This window comes from Artemia franciscana, chromosome 18 (assembly GCF_032884065.1).
Source record: "Artemia franciscana chromosome 18, ASM3288406v1, whole genome shotgun sequence".
Classification (NCBI taxonomy): domain Eukaryota; kingdom Metazoa; phylum Arthropoda; class Branchiopoda; order Anostraca; family Artemiidae; genus Artemia; species Artemia franciscana.
The window spans coordinates 4558113-4581069 of record NC_088880.1 but is presented as its reverse complement, the minus strand read 5'-3'; the positions used below and the strand labels follow the sequence as shown (position 1 = coordinate 4581069).

The 22957-nt window shown below is 34.7% G+C and overlaps 1 protein-coding gene across 1 annotated transcript in view; it reads left to right on the top strand.

Moving 5' to 3' along the window:
* LOC136038990 (guanylate cyclase soluble subunit beta-1-like) overlaps positions 1 to 22957 on the top strand; it is an 84026-nt gene that overhangs the window by 10535 nt on the left and 50534 nt on the right. The window contains exons 4-6 of the mRNA XM_065722509.1: positions 10385 to 10503; positions 13272 to 13427; positions 18167 to 18332. Coding sequence (XP_065578581.1) covers positions 10385 to 10503; positions 13272 to 13427; positions 18167 to 18332 — 441 coding nt within the window. The remainder of the gene's footprint in view (positions 1 to 10384; positions 10504 to 13271; positions 13428 to 18166; positions 18333 to 22957) is intronic.

Genomic DNA, 22957 nt, shown 5'->3' with positions numbered 1-22957 from the left:
TGAATCTGACGGTGTGATTTTCGTCAAGATTGTATTACTTTTAGGGGATGTTTTCCCCTATTTTCTAAAATGAGGCAAATTTTCTCAGGCTCGTAACTTTTGATAGGTAAGACTAATCTTGATGAAAATTATATACTTGAAATTAGCATTAAAATGCAATTTTTTTTATGTAGCTATTAGTATCAAAATTCCATTTTTTAGAGTTTTGGTTACTATTGAGCCGGGTCGCTCCTTACTACAGTTCGTTACCACGAACTGTTTGAAAAACAGCATGTCCGTAACTACTCAGAATTAAATTATAAATCTGTATAACAATGTGGCATATTAGAATGCTTAAGGAAAATATTTAAATCTATCTTTCCATGCAAATAATTTTTATAAATAGTATGGACTAATTTTAAGTCTTTTAAATTCTAAAATAACTTTAAAACTGAGCACAAAACTTAGCTTAACAGTATATTTTGCTGGCATATTTCACTTGAAATATATAGTGGCACTAATTTTTCCTATTTTCCTATTATTCAGTCATCAATAATAGCGTTCTGAACATTTTTGTTCTGATATTCAGGAAAAAATATCTTAACTATCTTCATACTATTATATAGTCTAATAATTTGCTAATTAAAACTTAAAATTTAGTAATTAATAATTCAACGATGTTGATAATTATTATATTTGACAAAATATAATACATTCTAAGTCTAAAAATATACCAAAGCAAAGTATCCAGTTGAGCTCTATTATTAATAGCTTGAAAGGGTTTCAAGTTTGAAACCCTTTTTCAAACTTGATCTATTTATATTTTTTTTCATATATATTTAAACAAAAACACATAATTACATGTACATAATTTACCAGGAAAGCACAAAAGTGCTTAACTTGGGCAGAAACTTAACTAAAGAATAATTAAACAATCAACAAACAGAAACAACGAATCGACTGGATTTATCAAAAAAAGAGAAAAAAGGGGGGGTGACTAAGAGAAAGAAAAGAAAAAAAATAAAAAGAAAAGAAAAGAAAAAAACCGAAAAGAGGAGGACCGCACGATATTTAAATCTAAACAGTATTTCTGTAACGACCCTTCACTGCTCGCTTGAAGGTAATAAGTTTTTTTGAGTCCTGGATTTCCAAGGGGATTGAATTCCTGATAGCTGGTGCAAAAAATCTAATTAAAAAATAAACTCTTTTTTTTACGTTGTCTCGTGGACAACGTATTTTCGCGTTTCATCAGTATGCAAATCTTGATTTAAAGTGAATAAATTTTCAAATGACGATGGAAGGAGGTTGTTGAAACATTTAAAACAAAAAGTTGCAATCTGAAAATCCCTAGTCTTTGACATATCAAATATTTTAGTAAGTTTGAAATGGAGTTTAATGTTATCTGAATGCTGAAGAGGTGATATAATTTCAATGGCCTTATTTTCGATGATCTGGATTCTCTTATAACATGAGATGAAGTTGCTTGCCCATATAGAGCATCCAAAAGACAAATGGAGATGAAAAATAGAATGATAAATCATTTTCAGGTTTTTTTTTAGGGAAACGGAATTTAAGACGGCGGATAACTCCAAGGGACCTTGAAAGTTTGTTACCAATCAATTTAGCATGTTCATTCCACGAAATATTCTCATCAATAATAAATCCAAGATATCTACAGGTTTTTACTCTATTTATAATATTATTCTTTACATTTAAATTAAGGTCTGTTTGGACTGATCTGATTCTAGAAAATAAAATATAATTTGTTTTACCATAATTTAGTGTTAAATACTGTGAATCAGCCCACGATATAAATTCAGTCAGAGCAATTGCCATTTTTTTAAATAAAGATGGTGGATTTTCACATACAACAAAAACAAGGTGTGTCATCTGCAAATATTGTGATATTAGCTTCAGATAAACAATATTTTAAATAGTCAATATAAATAAGAAAAAGCAATGGTCCCATTATTGAACCTTGTGGCACTCCACACGGTAAAAGATGGAACTCTGATGTTGCGTTTGCATTTTGTGCAACTTGAGCTCTATTAATAAGATACGAACGAAACCATTTTAAAGCCACCTTACGTACACCAAATCATTCAAGAATTTGGAGTAATTTGTCATGATCAACAGTGTCAAATGCATTTTTAATGTCTAAAGGTAAAGCTGCGGGTATTAGGCCTTTATCAAATGCAACATTCACCCAGTCAACCAATCTAAGAATTGCAAGGTTTCTGCTGGAGGTAATCATACATTCTTTTATGGACTACTTTCTCATAAATCTTCGAAAAATAGGTAAAATAGAAATGAGTCGGTAATTACTCGGTTCATTTTTTGACTTCCCTTTGTGAAGGGGTAGCAGTTGGGCAAATTTAAGTCTTTCTGGAAAAGTTCCCTCTTCAAGTGATAGATAGATCAGATGAGTCAGAATAGGAATAACAATTGTTTTCGTTGCTTTAACAACTTTTAGCGATACTTCATCTACTCCACAGGATTGTGATTTCCTTCTCATAATTATTTCATTTATTTCATTTTCATCACAATTTGTAAAAAGGAATTGAGAAGTAACATGACGAGGTTTAAGTTTGGAGACTGGTGGACTTTTTAATCTTTTAACTGCTTCATGGCACAGCTTAGAACCTTCCTCTGAAAAATACTCGCATAAATTTTCCGCAATTTCTTTTGGATCATTAAAAATTTTTTCACTGAAATTCGACATTTTAATCTGGTCCTTTTCCTTTTTATGCCCCAGTGACTCATTGATTTTAATCCAAGTCCGCTTCATGTTTCCATTTATCTGTTCAAACTCTTTGTCGTAATAAGCTCTTTCAGTGTACCTTTTAATTTTATTCAGTCGATTTCTATACTATTTGAAAGTAAGGAGTCTCTCATTCGTGGGGTCTTTTAAAAATCTTTATACAGTCTATTCTTCATTTTTACAGAAACAAGGATACCAGTCGTCATCCATACTTTCCGAAGGTTATTTTTTTCTTTTTAACTTTCTTTAAGGAAAGTTATCATATATCCAAAATATGTGGATATATACATATTGTATATATCCATAAACAAATTATAAGCCTTTTCTGCACATTTCCTTTTGAAAACTTCCAAAAAATCAACATGTTCCAAATTTACAGCCAGATTTTTCAAACTATTTTCTGATAAATCTCGATGTTTAATCTCATCTTTTGGTGGTCTCCTCTTTAAACTATCAATTTTACTCATCAACATAAGGTGGTCTGATCCATCAGTAACAAGTACAACGGCCATACAACAATTCAATAACTGCCTATCAACAAATATATTATCAATTAAAGTTGCCGATGAATGCTTTATTCTCGTTGGAATTGTTACTAAAGGGTACAAATAAGACGACAACATTATATTAAGGAAATCAACACGATCGTCTGGATTTACTAGATCAATATTGAAATCTCCCATTAACAATATCTATTTCTTTTCTTTTGCAACTTTTGACAGAAGACTTTCAAATACATCTAAAAAATCTTTATTCGAAAATGATGGTACTTAGCTTTAGTTAATTTATAGCAAATAGTATTACTGGCTTTCGTATAAAGTGAATATACCACTTGATGCCTTTTTTTATGCTCTTTACAAATATAATAATCGCTTCTACCGGAATTTAAGCACTTTTTGACCTCTTAAAAATTACCTAAATATGGGGTATAAATAAGGCTTAAAACATTGGTCTCAGACTTTAAAACATTGGATTCAAACTTACCGTTTCATTATAAATCCATTTTTTTAATGTTGTATTATCCACAGACAGTGATTTTCCACGATTAGATTAGATAAATAAATTTTATTAATGATATGGCGTTTTCTTCTTTCTTGACATCGAATTTTAAATACAAGCATGCGTTTTTGGTTGAAAAAATGAAAGCCGGCTATTACGAACGCCAGTTATACTGTTTGCTATAAATTTAACTATATTAAGTACAGCAATGGTTAGTTTACGTATTTAATATATGCTATGCTTTACCCCCATTCCCCTGAAGTGCTAATATATAGCCCAAATTTGTTTCTAAACTATTACAGATTTGCGATTTCAAATATCCTATTATTTTGTAAAACAAAAAGACCGAAAACGCATGCTTTAATTGAAATTTCGGCGACAGGGGAAGGAAAGTTCCCCTCACTCTTCTCAACCATCCCCCCAACATAAAAATCCCCCTGAAAACGTCTGTACACTTCCAAATAACCATTACTATATGTAAGCAGTGGTCAAAGTTTGTAACTTGTAACCCCTCCCACGGGGGCTGTAGGGACTAAGTTGCCATAGTTATAAGGTTTTTCTACTACGGTGAATAAAATGGCTATCTCTGTATTTTGCTCCGGTGACTTTCGTAAAATCATTGGCGTGGGAGGGGGCCTAGGTGCCCTCCAATTTTTGTGGTCACTTAAAAATGGCACTAGAACTTTTCATTTCCGTTAGAATGAGCCCTCTTGCAAGACTCTAGGACCACTAGGTCGATACGATCACCCCTGGGGAAAAAAACAAACAAAAATAACAAATAAACACGCATCCGTGATCTGTATTCTGGCAAAAAATGAGAAATTGCACATTTTTGTATATATGAGCTTGAAACTTCTACGATGAGGTTTCTGATACGCTGAATCTGATGGTGTGATTTTTATTAAGATTGTATGACCTTTAGGGGGTGTTTCCCCCTATTTTCGAAAATGAGGCAAATTTTTTCAGGCTCGTAACTTTTGATGGGCTAAACTAATCTTGATGAAACTTACATATGTAAAATCAGCATTAAAATGTGATTCTTTTGATGTAACTCTTGGTATCAAAATTCCATTTTTTAGAGTCTCGGTTACTATTGAGCCGGGTCGCTGCTTACTACAGTTCGTTACCACGAACTGTTTGATTCGGACCCTGTTTGATAAAAATCATTCCATCAACTGACCATGCGTTCTTTAGACCAAGCTTGTTTCGAGCCAAATCAAGCAAATGTTTGCGCTTTCTTGTTAAGTACTCCGACACAAATATACCAGTTTTTGCTAGTTTTGATTTTGCCATGAACACCGTTTTTGCAGCATCCAGATTACGAAACACAACACAAACGGGAGAAACGTTAGAACTTTTGGAAACTGCATTTGATGAATTCTGGAACCGATGAACGCTCAGGATGTGCAAATTTGCAATATCCGGTAGTCCCATTTTTCCCCCAATAACTTGTTTCACTGACATCTCAACACTGGCTCTTTGTGCTTGCTTTAAACCACCAAAAATACGCGTATCCATTATCGGTTTTTGGTCCATATCATCAAGTTTTAGTTCGATCACTTCGATTCTGTCTTCCAGAGATGCAATTTGCTTTTTTAGCCCAGATAACAGTTTTTCAAAAGCACTGAACTTTGCCGAGTATTCAACCAAAATTTAATCATGGATTTTACAAACGATGTCTTCTGTAACTGATGATGCTAGCCCTGTAGAAGGTACCGTGCTCAAATTGTCACGAACTCTTTTTTCAATTTCGTTTTTCAAACCACTTCGCAGATTTTGAAGTTCTATTTGAGCATTTTCCACAACGGAGGCAAGAGAAGCCCGATCCAAGTTTAACTTTTCTAAGTAAATATCCGGAAAAGTGGTAACTTCGCAGAATACATTTGCTACTCCTTTGGTTTTATTCTTCACAGCTTCATAAAAAGTTTCTTGGTATGGTTCAAGCTGAGATTCTTGAACCGTTAATATCTCATGCGTGCCGTAGCAGAAAACACCGTAGTGTGATCCGTTTTTCTTTTGAACAGTATCCACAAATCGAACCGGCCATTTTGGATATTCTTTGAATTTTACAAACGCTAGTCCTCTAATTTCGAATCCTCCAGGTATATCGGATAATTAGAAAAATGTTACCTTTTAATTGCCTTTCTTATTTATAGACGTACCAGCCTTCGTCTGTTTCTCATTAAAATTATCCAGAAAAAGTATCCAAAAAAGATTTAATTTCTTCGTCACTGAGTAATTAGATCCAGTACTTTTACAAAACGTACAAGTTTACTCTATTGCGTAACACTGAAATCACTATTCAAAATATAATCCTTTTTCAACACTGGTCTTAACTGGACGAAGTCTGAATGAAAACTGCATTTGCTCAAAGAGGTAGTTCAAGCAAAGCTCAAATCAAAGGAAAATCACCACAGTGAAATTTATCAAAATACAGCTAATGCAAAGTTCATTTTGGCTAGCCACACATAAATTCGCATGAACCTTTTTGTGGCACTAAAAGAAGCTACCCCCAGTGTTTATGCCAAAGAATGGAAATAAAGGATACAAAACTGTTGCTTTTTTATGTCGCAGCTGTTAGGGTACGGTGTTTACCTTCTATTTTCAAATGTACTGTTTTCCTTTTTTCCTCTCTCTCTCTCTCTTCACCTACTCTCTTACTCTCACTCTCCCTTTCTCTCTGCATATATTCCTCTCTTTTTTATCTCTCACTCTCTCTCTCTCTTTCTCTCTCTCTCTCTCTCTCTCTCTCTCTCTCTCTCTCTCTCTCTTTCTCTTGTGTTCTATTTAGATTTTTTCATTATCTAACTCTTTTGTGGCTAAATCATAAAAACGGTAACCTATCCCCTAAAAACATTATCTACATACACTCTCTCCCTCCTTACAATACGTAATCTATATTTCAATCGTAACGAGTTGCAATTAAATGGCATATTTGAAACATTGCAAAACGGTAATAAAATTTAAAATCTGAACACTTTTAGTGGCCAACAAATCTGGATACAAATATGATGGTTTATCCTGTTTCCCTGCCTCTCGTTAGAATAGAGTCCCTTCGAAATTTGCCCTAATTATTTTAAAATTTTCACTGACCCGCTTTCCCTCTCAATAAAACTACCAGCTCTGCTAACTAATTTAGTTATTAACCTTAAAAATTTACAATCAAAGTCATGTAGACAGGATAAAAGATTTGACTCTCAATAAAAATGTTCACTGAGAAATCCTTTTCTGACTTTTCACTATTATAGAAAAAATAATTTACACTAGCCTTTACCCCATCCTTACCCCAAATTCAAGATCATTGCTTAAATATTGGCTCTAATTTTGCTTGCATAGGTATGAAAAGCATCAATGGGGTCTGTAAAATACATGTTAAGTCAAAAATAGGGAGTGGTTGATTCAGGTGCATTAGTAAAGAATCTTGATAGCCCTTGGTCATATTCAGCATATTATTTACCGTGAGACTTTCCATGTGATTGTAAAGTTGAATTTGACTGTCGAATATTACTTCACTATCTTTCCCAACAACAACAGAAAAATAATAAAAAGTTTTTACATTGCATTTACATGGCAAATATTCCTGTGTTTGATTTGGGAAATGGACATAAATCATGTTCAAATAGTAAGGCCTTGTAGTAAATTAAACAAAAAAAACAATTTTTTTAAAATGAAAGTAAGAAGCGACATTAAAACTAAAAACGAACAGAAATTACTCCGTATATGAAAGGGGCTTTTCCTCCCCAACGCCCCGCTCTTTACGCTGAAGTTCGGCTCTTTCTCTTAACTCTACTTTTTAAAACAGTAAAAAACTTTAGCGTAAAGAGCGGGGCGTTGAGAAGGAAAAGCCCCTTTCATATACGGAGTAATTTCTGTTCGTTTTAAGTTTTAATGTCGCTCCTAACTTTCATTTAAAAAAACTTTTTTTTGTTTAATTTCTGGACGTTTTTGAATTAATGCATGTTTTGATCTTCGCTCTCCGCACATAAATAATTAAAGCGAAATTTGCATATTATTTTTTTTTGGCTAAATGCCTTTTTCATAGTTTTAATCGGAAGATTTTGAGAAAAAAGGAGCGAGGGAGGAGGCCTTGTTGCCCTCCAATTTTTGGATTACTTAAAAAGGCAATTATAACTTTTAATTTTTTACGAACGTTTTCATAAGTAAAAAATATACGTAACTTACGAATTAACTTACGTAGCGAACTTCTGTATTCGTATGTTTTTATTGCGTATATGAGGGGGTTCACCCCTCTTCGATACCACGCTCTTTACACTAAAGCTTAAATTTTGTCCTAATTCCTTAAGAATGACCCCTGAATCACAAAGACCGTAGAATAATTAGTTGTAATTACTAAAAATACTTTAGCGTAAAGAGCGAGGTAAACCCCTCATATGCGTTATAATGTCTGTTCGTTTTCAGTTTTAATGCTGCTCCTCACTTTCAGTAGAAAAAAAATTTCATATTTATTTTTCATTGTTTTTTAAATAATTCTAGAAAATTCTGCGCTCCCTCCATTGAAAGTCTCTTCCCCCATGAGAAGTTCCTCCATGGAAAGATCCTCCCACGTAACCCCTCCCCTCAGCTCTCCCCCCAAACCAAAAAGATCCCCCTGAAAACGTCTGTACACTTCCTAGTAACCATTACTATATGTAAACACAGGTCAAAGTTTGTAACTTGCAGCGCCTCCCACAGGGACTGCGGGGGAGTAAGTCGTCCCCAAAGAGATAGTTACTACGTTTTTCGACTATGGTGAATAAAATGGCTATCTCAGAATTTTGATCCGGTGACTTTGGGGAAAAAATGAGCGTGGGAGGGGGCCTAGGTGCCCTCCAATTTTTCGGTCACTTAAAAAGGGCACTAGGACTTTTAATTTCGTTAGAATGAGCCCTTTCGCGACATTCTAGGACCAATGAGTCGATAGAAAAAAAAAAAAAAAAACAAATAAACACGCATCTGTGATTTGTCTTCTGGCAAAAAATGCGAAATTGTACATTTTTGTAGATAGGGGCTTGAAACTTCTACAATAGGGTTCTCTGATACGCTGAATTTGATGGATGGATTATCGTATGATCTTATTGAGGGTGTTTCCCCCTATTTTCTAAAATGAGGCAAATTTTCTCAGGCTCGTAACTTTTGATGAAAATCATATATTTAAAATCAGAATTAAAATGCGATTCTTTTGATATAACTATTGGTATCAAAATTCCATTTTTTAGAGTTTCGGTTACTATTGAGCCGGGTCGCTCCTTACTACAGTTCGCTACCACGAACTATTTGATTACCTTCACTTCCTGTCAGTTGAGTAGTATCAGGAGCTTAATATCTGTTTCTAACTTGATTGAAGCTCCTTTTTCTTTTGGGAGGTGGTTGTTTAGTTGTAACATTTGCTAAGTTCATAGGGTAGGATTATTGTGCATTCAGGATGTCAAAATAGAACTTTCAAGTTTTGAAATTTCAGGGCTTGTCTTCGTAGATAATGAGCTAAATCAAAGGGGCTTATATGCAGTTCCTCAGAAACATCCAATGGAACTATATTAAAATTTTCAGGATATTTTCAGGGGGAAGGTTGATTTATATTTGTCTATGCTCAAAGCTGTAAAACGATAAAGTCAGAATTTCTTCAGCCCTGTTGTAACCTAAAGACTATGGAGATTTCAATCCAGTTTATCTGAATAGTTGGAATGAGGGCTTTAAGGTAGAAACTTTCAGGAAATATTGACGAAGATGTTGAACTAAATCAGAGTAGACTATATACATGTATACATGCAGGATATAAAAGGGGCGTATTAGCAATACCCTAGGAACACATGAGGGTGTTAACGTGAAATTTTCAGTACTACTAATACTACTTCTACTACTATTGTTGATACTACCTCTTCTACTTTTACTACTACTACCTCTACTACTATTACTTCCTTTTCTATTGCTACTGCTACTACAACCACTAAAACTACTGCCACTCCTACTACTACTACTACTATTACTACTACCACTACTACTGTGGCTGCTTATGACTGAGACTTCGCCTATTTGTAACCGTGACTACTTGCAACTTGACTACGGCCACTTGCAACTACGACTACTTTCAACTACTACTTCTAACACAACTGCCACTGTGAATGCAACCTTAACTGCTACTGCTTCTTGTATTACTACTACTGTTACTAGTATTATTAATAATGCTACTAATACAACTAATATTACTACAACTACCACTTCCACTACTACTACTATTACTAATACTACTACTACAACAACAACTATTACTACCAATACTGCTACTACTACCACTACCACTACTGCAAATACTACTATTACTACAGCTTCTACTGCTATTACTACTACTTCTACTACTGCTACTAATTTTTCTGCTAGTTCTACAGCTGCCTGTAATAGAGAATTATACAAATAAAAACATAAGAAAACAGGAGTCTTATTTCAAAACAATTAAGTGAACAAAAAACACTAACTAATATAGAAACCTGAATGTTTTGACTTCACCAATTGTTACGTCCAAATGGGGTAGTAGGGCACCCTATTGGTAGCAGAAACCTTAAAAAAAAACTATGTTCAAGCCAAGGGGTATTCATCCCTGGGTCAGGCACTGGCACTATATTTTCATTCACTGAAAATTTTTGTTTTTAGGGATACCAGCAAACGACTTGCTTGAAGCGTTTGGGAAGCTATTTTTTGAGTTCTGTCAAGAATCAGGCTATGATAGAATTTTGAAAGTTCTTGGCTCTTGCCCAAGAGACTTCTTACAAGTAAGTAGCAAAAAATTTTTGTTTCTTTTTTTGTTTTTGCCTTGGCTCTCCTTTACATAAAAAAACTTATTAATTTTACTAAATAATAAAGCTTTCAAACTTTCACTGTTATCACTCAGACTTTGGATCTCATGCATTAACCTATTAGTTCCAAAGATCGACTTTACTGTTTTACCCAACTGTCATAAAAGAAAATAACCTAGATCTAAGTTGCATGGGCAACGTGAGGTGTTGTGGCAACCTTTGTTTGGCTTCGCCAAGTAAAGTGTTGCGAGAGCAACACTTTGATTTTGTTTCCTCGCTTCGAGTAAACGCTAAAGTTATCCTTATTTTAAAGATCTTAAAATAAATACTAGCTACACCAAGTCGCAAAAGTTGCAAACCCGTCATTGCAACTAAAAAAAGTTACAAACCCCTCATCACTGAAGATGATTGTAGCCTAACAGCCGATTATTACTTACAAGTCCTCTACATGTCTTGCCACTGGAACAAAATCGGTCTTGCCATTAAATACACCGGAAACAAATAATAAGTAGACAACTAAAAAAAGTTGCGAACACCTAATTGCCGAAGGTGATTATGATCTAACATATACTGTTGCTTAAAACTTCCCTATATGTTTCACAATTGGTATCGGCCTATTTTTGGTTTCAGTGTGTACCTTACTACTGAAGTTGTCAACCCCTTTAAATTTTCAAACTGGTATATCTCATGAAGAAATTTTTCTAAAAAAACGGATGACATATACTCTGATCTGCTCATCAAGAGCTATCGATTGCCGTTGAAAAAAAAAGTATATCTGTCCTAGTTCAAAAGTTGACTTTTTTGTCGTAGGCCAGGTTTCTGGCGTCATCCCTTAGAGAGGAGCAAAGGAAAAAACTCTAATTTCTTTAGCAATGAGAGAAATTTTAAAGTTTAGGAGGCATATCTGATACCATTTCTGTATCGGCCTATTTTTGGTTTCAGTGTGAACCTTACTACTGAAGTTGTCAACCCCTTTAAATTTTCAAACTGATATATCTCATGAAGGAATTTTTTCTACCAAAAAATGGATGACATATACTTTGATCAGCTCATCCAGAGCTATTCACTGCCGTCGAAAAAAAATTATCTGTCTTAGTTCAAAAGTTGACTTTTTTGCCGTAGGACAAGTTTCTAACGTTTCATCATTTAGAAAGGAGCGAAGGATAAACTCTAATTTCTTAAGCAATGAAAGAACTTTTAAACTCTAATAGGCATATCTGATACCATTTCTCTACCGCAATCCCAAGTGCAAAAAACCAAATGATAAACTCAGCTGAAATCACGAACAGAAATGGGTAGAAACAATAGATTTTTGGCCCCAGGCAAGAGTTCTACGAATCTTTCCAAAATGCCAAGTCATATTAATCAGTCCAACCCAAGGTCCACACTTTCCTTAAAAACCGCAGAGGAAAGGCCTTTACTACTTTCTAGGAATAAGCTGAAATTGGGGTGCTAGGAACAAAAAAAAAAAGAAAAAAATTTGCGTTGCTCTTACAATACAATTAATATTCCTTAAGCTAAATTAAGTCCTAGAATAATATTTTGTCATCTCTACGAAAGATACTCTTGCTAAGGCCACATTTGGGCCTTGCTTCTTTGGCATCTGTAAAAATCTGAGGTTGTTAATCCCCCAGACTAAAAAAATGGAATATCGAAAAGGGAACTGACCAAATAATGATACTTTCCTTAAAGGTCATTAGAATTTAAACTGTTCCTTCTTAGAACCAGTAGTATCCTGTAGTTTCTTCTTAGAACCAATAGTATCCTGTATTTCTTAAGATACAATCTATTTTGCTACCGACAAAACATACCATGCAGCATAAAAGTAACTGTTACTTTAGCTTGCTCCAAACATAAAATCTAAGTAAATTAAAGCTATTATTTTTAAAATTACAACATGTAAAAGGAAAGTATACGCCTCCTGACCTTTTATATTAGCACTGATTATTCGCTCCAGACTCATTAGACCGTATTAACAATTTGTTTCTACACCCTTTACATAGGGAATGCGGAACAAACAATCTACTACTAATAGCAAAAATAGATAATCATGTCGCATTTATTTACTTTAAGACAGCAATAATGGTATATGTATGTATGTATGTTATTTGTCTAATTAGCAGTTTGATTATTTTTTTCTGAAAATTTGCACACTGGTAGTTTATTCCCAAATAAAAACGATTTAGGTATGTCAAATTTCCAGGAAAAGTAGTTTCTTTCCAGGGATGACTGTATTGAAGCCATTATCAAAGATGGGACCAAAGCACAATAGTATCTGCTGTTGGAGGAAGTGCGAAAAGAAGCACCTCAAAGTGTCGCGAATTCAAATAATTCACAAAAACATTACGGTTAGAAGACAAGCGACAGCGAGACTCACAACTTATCGCAGCCAAAAATGCTAAGTAACGAAGTTGAACACTCTTGGCATTTCCAACCCAGACCCAAATAATGATCACTATGTTTCTTTGATTATGCTGAAATTTTAGGTTGTTGAAAAATGAATTCTTTATATCATTTCAATTTTCAAGTGATCTTTTAATTAGTGCATCTGGAAAGTATTAACTTCAAAATTACAGCCTTTTTTTATTTTACACTGGCCCTAGCCTATGCCGAATATTTTGTAACGAAATAAAGGTGGTATATTTTAGTTATGCCAAGGTGGACCGTTTTCATGGATCTGAAGACTGTGAATGACAATAAGCTGAAGCCTACTATTTTCAATTAATTGTCAAACCATATTTCAGAACCTTGATGCGCTACATGACCATCTTGCGACAATCTATCCAGGTATGAGAGCACCTTCTTTTAGATGTACAGATAGGCCGGAGGATGGGGCGCTTGTACTTCATTATTATTCCCACAGACAAGGCTTGGAATATATTGTCATTGGAATAGTTAAGGTAATTGTTCTTATTTAACCTCAAAGTTGGAAACTGAAACTTCATTAGATAATACTTAAGAAACTTTAAGCTTTATTATCATTCCCATACACCTAATTTGGAGCACATTTCCAATATAACTATATCTATTTTAATTTAAAGTTGCAACTTTAAACTTCATTATCCATAACTTTGTGAAATCTCCAATGTCATAATTTTAAACTTCGCTATTATTCTCACCGACCGGTGTTGGAACTAATGATCATTTCAATAGCTAGGGGAATGATCTGCATTTCACTTTAAATTGAAAATTTTTGGGAATGCTACAAACTTTTAGTAATTTAGTCAAAAGTAACAAATTACCCTGTCATAGTTCTGCATGCGCAGCAAGAGGTACCCAGAGCATCAAGGGGAAGGAATCAGTATTTCCTCAAGTTTGATACAGCAGCTACGATGTCTTCGCACTTCTTTTGTATCTAGATATTAAGGCTGCACAGGTTCGACAGACGGTTGAATCTTAGTGTGCTCGAGGCCTTCTTTTAAACAGATAACCTGTGGGAGGAAAAGACAATATTCACACCCTTTGGTCTAGCATTCGTTTCTTATGTCCTAAATAGTTCGATCTTTGCACTCTGATTTCCGACCCCCTTAAAATTATGCAATTCTTTTTTTTAGGAATTAGTGTCCTAGTAACTCAAATGGTTGTATGTTTAGTTTTAAAAATTACAAAAGAATAATGAATAGATTATATACTTCTGGCATTTCCAGTGTTTTTGACAAAAGGTTGTTCGTGAAAAAAGTTTTTTATATTATCATCCAGCAAAACAAAACCACATTTTGTTGTTAGAAGGCAGCCTTCATGTTCTGCCTTCATGTTAGAAGGCAGACGTAAATCAATATAGAAGAAACAGAGATTCCGAATTATCTACAGATCTAAGTAAGATATAGGAGTGCAACTTATATAAACCTATCGAATGCATTTTCTTGAGTAGGGTGAAAAAAGTGCCATAAAGCACTTTTAATGCCTCCATAGAATTTTTCAAGCTAAATAAAGTCTATAAGGTATTGACCGTGTTAAAATAATTTACCAAGAACATTTTGGCTATTGAAGTTTCAACATCATTAATGTACACCAAACCGTTAATTGTTTAAAATAATTTGAATACTTTTTGTTGAATGTTTTTTGAAACGATTTTCTTTGAAGCAATTTTTTAAGAAGTTTAGAAATAAATGAAGATGAAAAGGGGACGCCAGATAACGAAAGGATTGATAAGGTGAACAACTTCACTTACCTTGGTAATATTATTAGTAAATACGGCTGGAGCAAGGAAGATATTAAAAGTAGAATAGCCAAGGCTCAGGGTGTTTTTCACAGTTGAAAAAAGTTAGGAAAAAAAAGGAAAATAATTCATGAAATCAGATTAGAATACTGGAAGACAAAATGACGACAGTGGTCAAATGTGGTTCTAAAATATGGGCGCTCCAAAAAAACAGATTAAGATTTGCTAGAAGTTTTCCAGAGAAATTGCATATAGATTTTTCTGGATACCCGGCTGACTAACCGTATTTCAAACAGTAGGCTGTACGAAAGATGTGATATAATCCCGCTTTCTAAGGTTATATTGAGATAAGGGTTGAGATGGCTAGGGCACTTTCTGCGATTGAAGGATGACAAATTCCCGAAGATTTTCCTTTTCGGCCAACTGTCTAGGGCTGAACAGAAAGCAGGTCGTCCGTGGGGGGGGGGTTGGAGGAAGTCATATTAAAGATTTCGGGGAAATAGGGAATTCTTGGGAGGGTGTAAAGAGGGAGGCCTTGAATCGAGTGGGATTGAGGAGGGGTCCATGTAGCTGTATTGACCTCAGGCAGATTGGTAATGCGGCGAATCGTTAGTAGTGGTAGTAGTATAATCGAACGATTTTCTTTTCGAACAAATTTCATGAAACGATCTAGAGATGATCCAGATTAAGAAAATTAAAACGACTGTGTGCAATAAAATAATTTGACTTTTCTTTAAGAAAGTAAATAGAATAATCAATGATGTTTACAAATTATATGCTCACAATTAAAATACCATCCAAAGAAAATTGATGGTTTATAGTTCTTAAACATTATTTATAATTCTATTTACTTTCTTAAAGCAAAGCCAAACCGTTTATTCCACGCAATCATTTTGATTTTTTTTTAGTCGACAACATCTCTAGATCGTTTCAAGAAATTCGTTTTATACTACTACCACTACTAACAACTCAACGTAGCGCCAAGCTGCCTGAGGCTAACGCAGCTGCACAGGCTCCTCCTCCATCCCAATTTATTCAAGGCCCCTCTCCTTACAACCTCCCAATAAGTTCCCATGTCCCATAAATACTTCTTTATGACATCCTCCCGCCCAAACCGCGGACGACCTGCTTTCTCTTTAGCCCTAGACACATGGCCAAAAAGCAGAATCTTCGGGAATCTGTAATCCTTCATCCACAGAAAGTCCCCTAGCCATCACAACCTTCATCTCATTGTAACCCTAGAAAGCGGGATTGTACCACACCTTTCGTACAGCCTGTTATTTAAAATACAGTTAGTCAGCCTGGTGCCCAGAAAAATTTGTAGGCAATTTCTCTTGAAAAAATCTAGCAATATGGAAAGCACATCTAATTTATAAAGTTTTTAACCTTAAACCATTACCATAAGCCCATATCAAGAAATTAATGAAACTCAAAACGAACAGAAAATACAATATAATAGCCGAGTCAAACTCAAAACAGCCAGAAGTTTAGTGCAACACTTAGCACTACTCATTCTTCAAAACAAGAAGAACGAGTGTTGCTGACATGACTTCTCATGACCAGAACATAATTTACGCTTTACTGAAAACAAAATGTATTTTGAGCACTTGTTTTACCTTCATAACTAAAAAATTATCACAACATTAAGGAATAAATAACAGTATAAGTCAAGTAAACTGACAATCCAAGGTTGTTTGTTTGTTTTCTGTTTTTTTTTCAGTAAGACGCAAATTGTGTTCTGGGCTTAAGAATGCATGGGGGTTATCAGCCCTACTAATGTTAGTTTCTGCTCGTTTTGAATTTTACTGGGCTATTTATTGTAATTTATGTTCATTTTGAGTTTTAGTCATCTATTGATAGTGGCTTGTGGTAGTTATATGCTTAAAAGATTATTTAACATTATTCCTGCTCATTGTTGGCTACATATAGCTCTTTACTCATCCTTGAAAAAATTGTTACAAGGAAAAGTTTTTTAAATTAATCACATTTCTAAGATGTGTTTTTATGTAGGTTTACTAGGAAACTAATCAGAATTTTTAGCCAAGACAAAGATTTTCTAATATAATGTAAGGGTTGTATTTAGTCAAAGACGATGAGAAATGAAATACACAAATAATTCAAACTCAAAACGGACAAACATCTCTATCAATGAATAAAACAGAAAGCAAATAAAAATTATAATAAATAATCGATTAAAACTCAAAATAAGCAGAAATTACTACAAACAACAGTAAGGTTAGCATTCTCTAAGCTTTCTAAAGGCTAGAGTCTCTTTTATACTTCACTAAAAACAGTTTTGTCTCTAACAGTGGGTTGTTATTTGTTATAACATCAACGATGTTATGACAAATAGGATATTTCTTTTGACAGTATGACAAAAACGATGTTATGGCAAACATTTAATTATCGATTCTAACAGTGGTTTGTTATTTGTCATAACATCAACGACAAAAACAAATCGTCACAAACTAATAATAATGAAAGGAAAGAATGAAAATAGATCCTTATATTAAACAGTGGTTCTATTTTGATTCTTTCCTTTCATTATTATTAGTTTGTGAATATTATTGTTTAAAATAATTTGGATAATATTCGTAGAACGTTTTTCGAAACGATTTTTTTTTAAGCATTTTTTTGAGAAGTCTAGCAATAAATGAAGATTGACAAGGTGGACAACTTCACTTACCTTGGTAGTATTATTAGTAGAAACGGTTGGAGCAAGGAAGATGTTAAAAGTAGAATAGCCAAGGCTCGGGATGTTTTTTTGCAGTTGGAAAAAAGTTAGGAAGAATCGGTAGATAAGTCAGTAAACCAGATTAGAAAATTGGAAGATGTTGAAGTGGGTAGCTCCTTGCTATTTGGCATTGAAATGAAATGGCATTGAAATGAAATGACATTGAAATGAAATGACATTGAAATGAAATGGCAATGAAATGAAATGGCATTGAAATGAAATGGCATTGAAATGAAATGGCATTGAAATGAAATGGCATTGAAATGAAATGACATTGAAATGAAATAGCATTGAAATGAAACGGCATTGAAATGAAATGGCATTTAAATGAAATGGCATTGAAATGAAATGGCATTGAAATGAAATGGCATTGAAATGAAATGGCATTGAAATGAAATGGCATTGAAATGAAATGGCATTGAAATGGCATCGAAATTGAAATAAATCGCCGATAAAACTGAACCGCTTAAACACATCGAAAATACATTCTTGTTTATTTTGAAATTAAAAAGAGAAATGAAGTCTCTAGTCCCTTAGCCAGGTTTACCAATTAACGGTAAACCGGAAAACAACAGTATTCATTATTTAAAGTACTAAAGTAAGCTATTAAAGTATTTAATGAAATATCGAAGTAGACTGACTGTTTAATAGAAGCTGTTCGAGCAGAGAAAATCTCATAAATACGTATTTTAAAGTTTTCACTCATGTAGCTTTCGATTCTCCATTAATAGTGTTTTCATTTGTAGACCGTAGCAAAGAGGCTGCATAATACCGAAGTTGAGGTTAAACTTTTGCCCAAGGAATCAGCTGATGATCACACAAAGTTTTTAATAGCAGATGTAAGATCAGAAGAGTCAGAAAACAAAAGTTTGCTTGAAACCTGGAATGTGGAGTCTGAAATACCGAATGATGGTAACTCCTTTTCCTTTATAAAACATTTCAAGTTGGCAGATGTATAATGAGTGTCTGATTTGCTGCTGGTAGCTCTGGCAGCTTAATTACAATATTTTGTGACTCTGCTGAACCTTCGTTTAATGGAATAACATGATATCCGAAATGAAAAAACCCTCTCGAGGGTAGGGGGTTCAAATGGATTTATTGTGCCAAATAAACCTATTGGCATGTTTTTTTTAAGAATTGGTGCCATTTTTCATTTTTGCGTCTTATTTGGTGCAAATATTGTGCATTTGGTATATATTTGGTCTTTGAAGGGTCAACAAATCCAAATTCCCAGCTTTGGGCATAAATTTTTGTCTGAAATGGTTAACATCCGTTCAAGATCTTGTACCATCCTAAACGGGGCTTCTACGGGTGTGTTTCTCTGCAAAATGTGTCACTTCCGTGTATTCAGCAGTTCAAAAATGTAAGCTAACAAAGAAAATTGCTCTCAAGTGCGGAAGAACATCGTAAATTAAGATCTGTGACATTTGTAAGTCCACACACCACCATTCTTTCCCCTTTTGTTCTAGAACGTATCAATCACTTTCCGTGAAGGTGCAGAATTATTATCTTTGAGAATTACAACATCATAATAAAACGGCTACCTCATCTGGTAACATAGTATACCTTTGATCTGGCATGTTTGGCGGGACAGCGGAAAAAGAATAACGGGGAGGCTGGTTCTAGCCCCAGAGAACAGAATTTTGACAATGTCACCATAATACTCTGAGCCATTTCCAACATATTGCTGATACGCCCTTTTAACAACTTACATGAACATAGTGTGTTTTATTATTGATCAGCATCTTCTTTAACATTCTCTTGAATCTTCATCTTGATTCCCTTAGGCACATAAGTAGTAGTAGTAGTAGTCATAGCCATAGAATTAGATAATGGTACTAAATGCACGTTTCGTTAAAATACTTTCTCACGCTGTAAAAAAAACTTTATCAAGCTAAATCAAATATGTAAGATAATGAAAAGGAACATATGTATCGTAAAATTATACTTTTTTGCATTATCAAGTTATAAGTTTGGCCCCGTGTTTTTAGTAAGGGCTTAAGTTTGATGGGGTCTTCAGTAATATAGGACAAAATATAATAAATTAACATAGGAGAGTATATATATATATATATATATATATATATATATATATATATATATATATATATATATATATATATAGGGTAATATCTAACTAATATAGGTAGCCTATCCATCGGTTTGTAAGATTTTATTTTTCAAATATCCTCTTATTTTTCACACTCTTTATTTAACAAATCCTCAAGACAAGGTAGCAATAAGTATTAACACTGAAATACGAAAGGGAGGCATTTTCTTCTTCTTCCTTAATTCTACAAATTAGAATAATTTTTGCAGAGCAACTGCATGCTATTTTAGGATTATTGCTGGGAATGCATATCCTTCTGTGATCCTACTAACCATTTCCTAAATGATTCGCCTATTCTGACACCTTAGTATGGGGAAAACAACTGCTTTATGAGATGGTGTAGACTTTTCTTCTCCATTGTGTGATTTCTTGCCAAATATCCTAGAGTACCATTGTTGTAAATGGTTAACTCCCCTTTTTCTTAGCTCAAATTTTTGTTTAAAAAGATAGTTTTGATGATCGATCGTCTGTGCTATTTCTGATTTTTAATCTGTGAGTTGATATCGAGCTTAAAGTTCGCAATCTAGATTTTTTTTTTTAATCTGAATCTGCGTGGAGGTTGGACCCTACTTGAAAAATACCATATTTAGCTGTATAGGGTTGGTGTCCAATCCTTCCAAAAGATTTGCAGGTGAGAGCTATGCTATACTCCTCACCAGTGTCTCTTGCGCTATCTATTTTACTGATTTGTTCACTTCTTTCCCTAAACATAATTTCTTCTGTAATCTTCTGCCATGGATTGATTAGTAGGATGAACTTATCGATAGTACGCTAGTGGGAAACCTCAGGATCTCTACTTGCGTTGCATTTCGGCAACTCCTCAACTTGCGAATACTCTAAAATGGGTCTGATAAGATGGACAAAGCGAAAGCGTTCCTATGTATTTGGAAGATGTCGTGCTTAAAAGATATGCTTTGATATGTTCAGTTTGGGGTTTCATGGCTTAAGGAATGCCGTAAGATTAGATTAAATGTAAGAAAAATCATGTCTAAGCCATTGAAAAAAGGATTTATAAGGAGAAAAGGAGAGAAAAAAGAGAGATCTGATATAGGTACTCTTATTTAGGTTCCTTGGCTTTTTGGGGATGTTTGCTCCCTTTTTAAAAATAAACGACATTTCCTTAGACTCATTTTATGTATTTGGAATCAGCATAAAAGCCAATCCCTTTTATATATACTGTTATCAAAATTCCATTTCAGAGTTTCAGTTGCTATTGGGCCGAATCGCTCCTTTTTCAGAGTTCGCTACCGTGAATTGTTTGATCATCCGGCTGGAAACAAAGGCCAGAGATGGCAAGATGGCAAGCCATTTAGGCTGTACTTCATCCCGTCAAACAATAAGCTAGTTTATTTATTTATGGCAATTAGAGAGATTTTTTCAAGGTCTAATGAAAGTTTGATTAGTAGGAGCTCATTGGCAGAGCTGCTGGCTGACTTAGCGGGCAGCCATGATTCCAAGTACTACCTGTACCCAGAATCTGTTTTACAGTTGAAATGTCAGTTCATATTCAGGGGTAAAATGCGGATTAGCATCTTTTTGCTAGGATTCTGGTCAATACAGCTAAATTTTCATCAGGTGGAACGTTTTTATTGCCAATCTTTCATAAATTCGGAGTTGGCTTCTTAAATTAGTTTTTTTTATTAAATGGCTTTCCAAGAAGAAAACGGTAATTCTTAAGGCCATATCCAGGGGAGGGTGGCTAGGGTTTTGGGCCTCCCTCCCCGAAATGTTTGGCCAAATTATAAAAACGGAACAAAATTAAATATAAATAAATATTTGATGCGTTTTTTAATTTTTTTTTGCAAATGTATTCGAAAGTGATACAATAAAAATACAAAAGCCTTTTGGTTTTACTGATGCTAGAATAACAAAAAATGAGTCATTCGGGAAAAAATATGATTGCTCCACATTACTCTTGAATGTGACAGCTCTCACTTCTAAAAATAAGATTTCTGAAATTGGCTGAAATACGTCAATTTTCATTGGTAGATATCCCGACTAGAAATTAGTCAGGGAGCCACTCAACGAAAATGTGTCGGGTAGGTGATCAGTGAGCAGCAGAAGTTTTGACAACGGAATATGGGGTAATCGATAGCGCTGATCACGAAAATGGGCGTTATATACTCGGCCGGGGGGTGCTTGACCCCGAAAATTGAAAATTTCGCGTTTTTTTTACTATTAAATCACGTTTCGGAAAAATTTCCACAATGATCACCAAATCTTTCGTAACTGATGCCAGAAGTGACGAGTACAGTAGGGACCATCGCGAATGACCTTGAAACTTGCAATTTTAATTTTTTTTTATTCGCGCTGGAAAAGATTTCACGCCTAGATTCAGCTGGTAGTGGATAGTTTTATTATCTCAGACAGGAAGATTGCCACTATACTCAACAATGACCTTGATTACAACTCTCTTTCATTCCTAATCAGAATTATTAGTAAACTTGACAAGATTATTATTCAATAAGCTTGAATAAACAAAAAAAAGATTACTATACTAACACCTGCTACGGATTTCGTGAACGGCACTTGTTACTACAAAAGTTAAAAAGTAGCTCAGCATATCAAATTATCCATCAAGCATATCAAACTCGTCCATAAAACACTTCCCACCACAGCCACAAAGTAAATCGCAAGGTCTATTTCCAGCACATGAACATTGTTTTGTACAGCACTTGCACGAGCAGTACTGGGGGACCAAACCTTCTGGAAATGCCTGAAGGGTAGACACAACTGGCCTAACCCCACCGTCTTGAAACATCCAGCCAAATTGCAGGGGATCCAGAAACTGTGGCTTTGCTCGATTTGCTTGCAAAAAAATGTCCAACTGCAGGTACACGCGCTTAGCATGACACTCAAAGGCAGCGTCAGATGATGGCAAATACTTAAGCTCCCGCTTTCGAGGGTACAAATGCACTCTTAATTCATTAAGAGAGGTAAAGTGGTCTGGGTCTTTTCCATATGAGGCAACAACGACCTTTTTGCAGATCACAATGAATTTTTCTAGAACCGCAGGGTCGAGCTTTGACTTTTGTATCTCTTGGAGAAGCAAAGCAATCGGTTTCTCCAATCCCCATTTCTCGACAGCCTTGGCCACTACTCGTTTTCCTTTAGAAAACATGAAACCCACGGTATCACACCCTGAATGCGTATGAAGAAGGCAGATGGAGTGAACAAAATCGTTCGGTAAATTGCTGCAAAGCCGATGTATAGGCACTAAATAGCTGTGGAACCTGACATAAACTTTCCGCTTTTCACAATTTGGGTGGTTCCCAAGGAATAACTTGTAGTGATATAGCAAGACGACAACTATGTCTGTGTCATTCGCATCGACCAAAACGACATCGAAACCCCTCTCCAAACAGTCCAACATGTGTAACACAACTCTTGTATCAGCCTCTTCATGGGTACAGCTCAAACGCTCTTC